The sequence below is a fragment of the Limulus polyphemus genome, unplaced genomic scaffold, assembly GCF_000517525.1.
Source record: "Limulus polyphemus unplaced genomic scaffold, Limulus_polyphemus-2.1.2 Scaffold5977, whole genome shotgun sequence".
Lineage (NCBI taxonomy): Eukaryota > Metazoa > Arthropoda > Merostomata > Xiphosura > Limulidae > Limulus > Limulus polyphemus.
This window is the reverse complement of record NW_013671587.1, coordinates 27,879-37,547: the sequence shown is the minus strand read 5'-3', so window position 1 is coordinate 37,547 and position 9,669 is coordinate 27,879. Positions and strand designations below refer to the sequence as shown.

The window sequence follows — 9,669 nt, the reverse complement described above, 5'->3', positions numbered from 1 at the left end:
ACAAATCATAACGGGAAACCATCTTCAAATTACGAAAACAGAATACAAAAACAATCCAACAGACAAACGCTATTTCCTTCCTCAGACAGTGCCGCTCTGAAAAGCTAATTCCTAAATTTGTGAAGGAAACCAGATTTACAGAACACAATAAAAAAACCGTCCCATGTTTTTCACCATTGCAACTAAAAGTTGTGTTGCAATATACAAGTTTCATCTTTAATTTATTTTATTTCATATATATAAATAACATGTTTCTCCTTTGATTGATATAATTTGAAACATTGGCAATGATGTGACCTTGGCAGGCGTGAAAGTGTTCAACAGGACTGTGAATCCGAGGATTACTGGTTCGTGAACCGTTGTCGTAAAAAAGCTGTTGTTTGTGTCTTGGGTGTGATATAAGAATAACGGTTAAATTTCGCTACTCGATCAGACAAGAGTAGCCCTAGAGTTGGCGGTATGTGCTGTTAACTAGCCGCATTTCCTCTAGTCTATAAGTTAAAAATGAAGTAGGGCTATGAACAGTTTTGTGCGAAAATTTTAAAAACATATATATTTTTTTCGTTTGTTTCTTCGTTCGAACAACTCCACTGTTATACATATAGAGATATCTGTTATCTTTATTACGTTTTCAAATTCTCTCTGTTTTTTTTTTATTTAGATATTCCTTATTTCAAACCTTTAGTTTTAAACATTTTTTACATGTCATTGACAAATTTTAAGTATAACTGTAGTTCTGTTTGTACAACTACTTGAAATCTTTGTCAATTATCAGACTGGAGTAAGTTTTTAAAAACTCAGTTTCTTTATTCCCCAGTAGATGGCAAAACAGTTCCCTAGTTTGTCTCACACAAGTTATCGTTAAAAATCGCTGTAGCGAAGTATGTGCACACCATGAAGCATTTCTACACGTGGATATCTCGGATTGGCCCTGTAGTAGAGCTCTGGACTTTAGGGCTGGCGATCCGGGTTCGAATCCGTGCATTACCACAAAATATTCTCTGCACTATATGTGTGTTTTATAAGAGTGATAGCGTAGATGGTGGGTGTTAGGGCGTTGCTGACTGCCTGTTTTCCTTCTGGTCAGTAGTTCATAATTAGTGACGGCGACAAATAGACTTATTAGGTCTGCCATAAATACAAACTCACCACAAGTGTTCATATCAGAAACCTGATATAAATATTAATACGCTGATTTAGAAAACGGGAAATGACTGATTTTTAAGGTAGTTTCATAAAGACCACTCTAACTCGGCTTCTTTACTATTTATACAACTGCTCCCTCCCCTGGAAAAAAAGGTAACTAAAACTGCAAGCATAAAATATTAATAATAGTTAACGATAAAATGAAGATGGCGAACATAGTGTGGTAGGAAAGTTATTATACAATATTTTAATTCTTGAAAAATTCTAACGGTCTAATTAAAGAATGTAGTGTTAGAAATATAATAGGTATAACATTGATATATTATTACAAGTTCAATCAACGTAACATTATCGTTGATTTGTAAACGTCATAGCAAGCCAGTTCAACTTTTTTACTGAAGCACCAGACAAATAAAGTCTAGAGCCTGCCGCCACCGAGGAAAATACTACTAGCTAGTGTCCTAATATATGATAGGTTTTCGTCTATTGGTTTTTAACATCAGCAGTTTTAACTTGTGGTTTTAAATTATTTGTGTTTCAATATAATATTTAATGTGAATATTAAAAATGGAAATAAAAAAAACAAATGACTACAAGTTTTACATTTTTCAACAGATCCGTAAAAATCAGAAGCTATCAGAATAATTTATTAACGTACAAAATATTTTAATATGTCATTGGTGCATGGTGAAGGAATGTAGTAACACGTAACTTTTAGTAAATTAGTTTAAACTAGACAAATTACTTGGAATAGCAAATAAATGTGATCGAATTTTTTATTTTTATCAAGCTAACAGTTTTCAGTTCCATGTATTGAAATAGCAGACGGAACAAGAAACAACACCCATACCTGACCCACTTGTTAATACAGCAGACAGACCGCTAATCTTTGGTCGTCATGCCTACGCAGCGGATCTGTTGCCCTTGGCTTCAAGATGTTGCCTGGTGATTTTACATACAGAAAGGAACTGTACACTGTTGTTTTAGAGTAACTCGTTCAGCCAAAACGGGCCCCCCAAACTTGAAATAAACCTGGCTTTGTGTATTTTTTTATTTCAACATTTTCGTCCATGACTACTCAAAGGGTTATCAGCACCTAGCCACACCTAATTTTGAACTGACAAACTAGAGGGAAGGCAGCAGTTAATAATAGCACCCATGGCCAACTTTTTGGCTAGTATTAATCTGTACTTGAGTCAACAAAAAAATAAGTGCCAGAACCCATATATATTTTTCAAAAACAATTTAAAATTTAAAAACTAGTGACATTGAAAAACTATGGTTTCTGTTCGGAAAACACTCTTCAATATTTTATCCACAGCTGATCATACTGTGCTGTGGATGTGTGCTGCAAGGGTGCAGATAATAATAACTTGATGCACTTCGGCTGTATCAGAGCAAAAAAAAAAAAGTATACGTAGTACGGATTTGTCACCTGCTTCACCAACGTTGTGTATTAATGCATTTAAAAGAATGGTATTATTTATTTGCTCCTTTCTCATCCGGGGTTTATCGAGTCGAAAGAGAAATGTGAGTTGAATCACATCTATGAGAAATATTGCCCCCCCCCCACATTATAAATCGACTGAAATACCTGATGTTTCCTTCCGTTTTATATTCGGTTGCTGCGTGACTTAGCTGTCACAACATCCCAGAAGGAGGCGACATTCCTGTCACCACATCCTAGAACGAGGCGACGTTTTTTGATTAGTTGTCACAACATCCCAGAACGAGGCAACATTCCTGTCACAACATCCCAGAAGGAGGCGACGTTTTTTGATTAGCTGTCACAACATCCCAGAACGAGGCGACATTCTTTGATTAGCTGTCACAACATCCCAGAACTAGGCGACATTCTTTGATACATTTTCACATGAGTAAATGCGGTTGGATTCTAAAAAACGTTTTTATTTATTGTCAAAAAGCTTCCAGAAAGTGCTGGAATGTCTTTCCGGCTACCAAAATATGTAAGGAACGTCTTTGCGGCTACCGAAATAAGTAAGGAACGTCTTTCCAGCTACTCAAATAAGTGCTGGAACATATGTAAAAACATTACTGATATATTACTCCTGATATTGGAAGCCCTATTCAAGGATATAACACTTTCAATACACTTATAAAGGGCTTCATGCAGAAATATCTTTCAATGTAACAGCTTTTAAAAAAATTATCAAGACCAATTTATGAACATGCAAGTTAGTAAGTCACGTGAAAACCACATCCGATAAAATGTTACAATGGAACAGAATGTATCAGTACTACATTTTGTTTGAAGTTTCTTGGGTGGTGTGATGCAACCAAAAATTGATCGATTTTGAGAAGGGTGTGTACCAGTTCTGTCTGATATTCATATACTTAGATCATAAAAAGTTGTTCAGAACGAAGGCTGTGAATTTCCAAGACCATGATATACCTTGTCGTTAATTTCATCAGTAAATAAAGAAATATGAACCAACTTGGAAAACAGGACCACAAGGAAACAAATCTGAATAACTCGTACCCCACCCATAGTAAGCGAAGCGTAGAATCTTGTAACAGGTCAGATATTTCACGAACACAAAGATCGGTGGCAAAAGTCGTCCATGTGCTCTAGACAACATAATTAAGAAGGTTCTCTGTCAGGAAAAGTCACGTGTAAACAACTTGCTTTCTCGATATATTCTTTGACTGTCGCATATCTCAAGCAACTGAAGAATGAAACAGGTATCCATGCTATTATTACGTACAAAAATATGCCAGTCAAGTCGTCGGACGCAGTGTCTATAGATTTCCGTGAGATTAAGCTAGTAAAACTGGCGCTGGGAAGCCGCCGTCCTCGTACAAAGGATGGATTCTAGAAAGCAAGCAGAGATGAGGGTATATGCTTTGAACATGAGAGCTTTGCGACAAAGCCCTTTATAAGAAAAATGCTCTGCAAGGCCTTTGTTAAGATGCACGGTCGTCACACAAAACATGACTGGTCGTGGCGACATGGTCTGTAACGACGTAGTGAGGCTCTAAAATCCTCCTCAACCTCTGTGCCCTTAATTCTTTCTTGGCTGTGTTGTGTAGGTATTAGAAACTAAAGTTATTTTCAACCATATTTCTTTCTTTTATAAAACCCAATGACTGACATATGAAAGTACCTGGAGCCAGCTTGGTTTTTATTTTGTTTCTTTTAAAGAACCCCTAAGCCTACCTTGTGTGTATATTTGAAACAAATGTTGTTTCTATAGAAGCCCCTGTTTGCCTTATGTTGTTTTTACTTTGTTTCTTTTAGCGAGCCTAATGTCTACCTTCGTAGGCGGCGTGTGAGCCTTTTGTTCGGATAATTGAGAAAAATCATTTCGCGCCCCTAAATAAATAAACTCTCCTCGATGACACATATACGCCCTCTTTCGCTCTCGCTGGCTCCACATATTCTGTATAATATTTTTGGGTTAGTGAGAAAAATGTCCTGTGAAGGACGGTTTATTTGGGGAGGTTAAGTCTTTCCAAGCCTCTTATATGCGCCGCCCCTTTCTACTTTCTGTAGTTATTTGAAACAGGTTGTTTGGTTTTTGAGAACCCTCATGTCAGAGTAATCTTGTGTGGTAACAAGCTTTATCGTTTTTAAGTTATTTAGTAAGATGTTTGATCTGTAATTATGTTAGATTGTTGGTTCTTATTAATTGTGACTGTGTTTGTTTATTTGGATGAGATGTTTGTTTACTGAGTGTAAGTAAACGAAGTTATGAGATGTGTTATTGGTGTCGGTAGCAGTAGTTTTTGTGGGTTATATATTTCTTTGTTTTGTGTAACTGTTTCTGTGTGTTATATATTATTGTATAACTTGTAGATTTTTGTTCTGACGTCCTTCTAATTAGGACATTCTTTGTCATTCGTCGTGTGTTGTTGTTTATAATAACAACACAAAACGTTTTCATGTTCTTTTGGACAGGTTGAATTATGGTGGTCTCCACCACAGTTCACACATCGTGGGAGAAACGTACAAGCTGCTACGACTTGCCCATAATTAAAATATTGGGTCACGACCTAAAACTTTAGCCCCTTCCACATGAAATCCCTGATACCAAAGAAAAATATGTGTAGTTTTGCTCTTAACAACAAAGAAACAAACTAAATCTAACGCCATCATGTTAGCAGCTCCCTCTAGCAAACTATACAAAAATATTGTTGTTGTTTTTTCACAACTCTTTATGTTGTTTTTGTCTTTTAGAAAACTCGGTGTTGTTGTTTTTTTTCTTCACGTTGTTTCTACTTTATGTAACTAGTTTCTTATCGCTAAGTTGTTGTTGTTGCCTGTCTTAAAGCAAAGTACAGTCTTTCGTGTTCACCGCAAGGAAACAAATCCCAAATTTCCGCTTTGTAAGTACGTAAACTTACTGCCGGCCCACCTTATGTACTTTGTAATAACTGAGGGACGGTGATGCAATAATTACTTTATTTTATGACTGAACAAATATAACAACTGGGAAGGGGTTTTCGTTCATGGCTGAATAGGTGTACTTTGAATATAATATTACACTGACGGGTGTACAAGAATAATGTAAAGAAAGAGTGTAATTCGAAGAGAGAGAGAGAGAATAATTTTAAGTAATTATCGTCTGATAGAATTACGCACGGTCCACGCTCTGCCGCTTCCAGGGTTTTTATACCTTTATTAATATAACATTTTTCGTTAAGTGTACAGGATGAAATAATCTTAAGAGCGCCACCAGGTTAGGCCTACTTGAAGAAATTGGGACACTCGACGTCAAAAGTAAGATGGCGGTGAGCTGTTTCACAAGAATGTGTTTACGTAAACCGATCCAATTTCAAATTTTCTACCAATATTATAAGGCTTCTAACTACAAGAACTCCGAAATCCAGTAGAAAATTTCGGCAACTTCAAATCACATTTTTTGAGTTTGTTTGACTCGAACTTATCAAACTGAAACTATCATAAGTTTTTAACCTTTATCAGACGTTTAAGCTTTTCGATGCTTTATAACAAAACTACAGTTTGCTCACACAAACTAATTTCATCCCACACTTTGCTGTTTCAGTTAGCAGGCGTATAAAATAAGACGGCATCGTTCATCTGTGTCTGTATATTTCCATTAATAATGTAGGCGGGAAAAAGGTGATCAACCTATACATAGGGCCTTTCTTGAGATGGGTCACGTGACTATTAAAACCTGTTCTGCAGCTCGGGTATTCCGCCCGCGGCTCGAGTTCTACTAAGTTGTTTTGAGGAGAAGGGTCTTCTTTCTGGACGTTTCTAGTCAGAGAACGAACAATGTTTAGAACAAATGTAGAGCACACCAAACCGTCCTGTCACTCGGTGTCCCTAGTGGTCAACGGCACAGTAGTGGTACCCGAGAAGCAAGAACTGACCAACCGAAACAGTGAAGTCTGTCGTACACCGCTTAAGACAAGCAGTCAAGTGAATCGAGCTCACGTGCACGTTCTGAAGATCGAGAATAACACCTCTATGGATACCTGCCCTGTTAAGATACTGGACGTAAGGAACACGCCGTCCGTAGACTGCTGTCCTGGAACGTGCGACACACACGCGGACGAGAAAGTATTAATGGAGGAAAGCCATGCTAATACCCAGCTGTCCGGCATCGATAGGCGTTACCATAGCAGTGAAACTAGCAGTGGAGCTAGCAGTGCTACGGGAAGTGATAACGACTCGGACCACTGTTCTCTGTCCGATGACAGCCACGAACACGACTCGGGATTCGGTGACCAAAGCCAGTGGCATCTAGGAGGAAAGTGTACAGATGACCATAACAGCGTATTACGGTTTCATCTGCACGAGCTGGATCCCGGTCCCGAGCAGTCCAGCAAAAAGAGAGAAGACGAAGACGTTAAGGACTCTGCCATTATGTCGGTGTCGGGAACAGTGAGAGGCATGAAGAACCGGGTTCGAACCAGTATTTCCTGCCTATTTCAGCCATACGGAAAGGTAAGGGCTTCCTTATAATCACTATATTTAAATCACGGCTAACAAGCAATGTGCAGTATTTTTAGGTGTTAACTTGCTTAGCGATAATTTAATGGTTTCTTTCAAACTTTACTCCCATTAAACATATTAAAGCACAGGCGATAACATGGCACGTATTGATAGAGTGGGGATTCTGTCATAGCATGGCACGTATTGATAGAGTGGGGATTCTATCATGGCATGGCACGTATTGATAGAGTGGGGATTCTGTCATAGCATGGCACGTATTGATAGAGTGGGGATTCTATCATGGCATGGCACGTATTGATAGAGTGGGGATTCTGTCATAGCATGGCACGTATTGATAGAGTGGGGATTCTATCATGGCATGGCACGTATTGATAGAGTGGGGATTCTATCATGGCATGGCACGTATTGGGAGAGTGGGGATTCTATCAAGTATCAAAGCATAGATTTTCAAATGTCATCATGACTAGAGAAGTAATTGTACCAAATGTGCTTGGAACTAGTTTTGAAATTCATCTCGGAACTTGATATTAATAAAAAAAACGCGTACAATATTACAACACTTTGCTGTTAGTCTCGAGGCTCCTCATTCTACAGTCCGGATGCCCATTGGTTGTTCTAGGTCTGGAATAAACCTGTTTGGCTGTAAGTGTAACGAATTCTTTCGTCTGTGTATATTATAAACTGTTTAATAGTTCAAACACTTATCAGCAGTATTTAAACATCCAGGTAGTGACAGAATTTTGTGTAATTAATGTATGCTTGTTAGAGAGAAACGGAAAGTGAAATTTACCCTTTAAACTGTAGATTTTAAACTCGAAACTTCAGTTTGCCAGAAATATTCACTTAATTATATCTTAACTTGAATGAGTAATTGATATGCTCAGTATTTATATCTCTGTTCTAAAAAATCAACTGATCAGTTATTAAGAAAGACATCTGACCAAAAAGAGGAGAGGTCTTGTCGATGGAATTAACATGTCTGTGAACTTTGAACGTACTTACGTACTAATATAATTAGTAAAAACTCAAGATGCAGCTATCTTTACTTAATTAATTCCAGGATATCGTGAAACATTTATTACACATTCCTTAAATTTAGTGAAGTGATTTGTAATAACGATGATAAGTTACTACAACTGATAGTTTCTGGTGAACATCAAACTTTCTCGTATAGTAAATGATGCTTCGTCTCGTGCCAGAAAGTTTATTCACTGTGGTTTTCTTTATAACCACACTCGTTCTTAACGCTAAGGTTAGCACTTGTGTCTTATTTAGTCCTCTATGTTGAAATATTGTAGTACGACTGTCTGGCCATATTATGGTATAGATTGTCATGTTCAGCGTGTCCTGAACTTTTGTACGACGAAGGTTGAAGGTAGAATAGTCACATTGTAACAAAGGTTGAAGGTAGAATAGTCACTTTGTAACAAAGGTTGAAGGTAGAATAGTCACTTTGTAACAAAGGTTGAAGGTAGAATAGTCACTTTGTAACAAAGGTTGAAGGTAGAATAGTCACATTGTAACAAAGGTTGAAGGTAGAATAGTCACTTTGTAACAAAGGTTGAAGGTAGAATAGTCACTTTATAACAAAGATTGAAGGTAGAATAGTCACTTTGTAACAAAGCTTGTTAGCACGTGACCCTTCCCGTCTAGGGTTAAACTATTACGTCTGTACATCCGCCTACGTCAGTATTTTTGAATCCAAGTATTTCTAACGCACATCCTCTAACCGACGCGTTGTTGCTCAAGGTTGACTTCAGGATTACAGGTGTTATGAGGCAGAAGTAAATTATCATAAGCTACTTTTAACGCCTTTAAGTGCCTGTTTACATATCTAAAGTGTTTAATTTTCAGCAAGTTATCGATGTGATCGGGTAATGTAGAAAAACTTGCAATGTTCTAGACGCGGCCTCTTTAAGTGTTGTTGTTGTTGTTTTTTTCTCGTTAATGTGTGTGTAAGGGGAGGGGGCGGGGGCTTTTAGAGGTCATGGCTCTTCCCCAGTGTCTTCTTAACAATATAAAATGTTGATTGGGAAGTGACCTTACAGGTTTAGTTTGAGAGGGTTAATACTCTAGATATCAACTCCCGTGTCCCCATTTTGAACATAAATATAAAAAAATAATGTTCACCAACTTGAACAATTTAGATATCAGGTTGTGTGACTGAAAAACAAGAACAAACATACAAAAGACTAGAGCGGACGGCCTTGGGTAATATATTAAAATGTTCGTTTCATCAACTGGTACTCTAAACATTTTGTTTTAAACCATTTCTGACTGTAGACATCTCTAATTCATGCATTGTTTGAGTATAACCCACTCCAACACAGGCCTGTATTAACTCTTACCATAAATATTAAACACGGGTCTTTATTAATTCTTACAGTAAACCTCCAACACAGGCCCGTATTAACTCTTACCATAAATATTAAACACGGGTCTTTATTAATTCTTACAGTAAACCTCCAACACAGGCCTGTATTAACTCTTACCACAAATATTAAACACGGGTCTTTATTAATTCTTACAGTAAACTTTCTACACAGGCCTGTATTAACTCTTATCACAAATATTAAACA

At 37.4% G+C, this 9,669-nt stretch overlaps 1 protein-coding gene across 1 annotated transcript in view; it reads left to right on the top strand.

Moving 5' to 3' along the window:
* The first annotated feature begins 5,892 nt into the window (after positions 1-5,892).
* LOC106473214 (glutaredoxin domain-containing cysteine-rich protein CG31559-like) overlaps positions 5,893-9,669 on the top strand; it is an 18,897-nt gene continuing 15,120 nt past the window's right edge. The window contains exon 1 of the mRNA XM_013933896.2: positions 5,893-7,081. Within this exon, the coding sequence (XP_013789350.1) occupies positions 6,407-7,081 (675 nt within the window). The 5' untranslated portion in view covers positions 5,893-6,406. The remainder of the gene's footprint in view (positions 7,082-9,669) is intronic.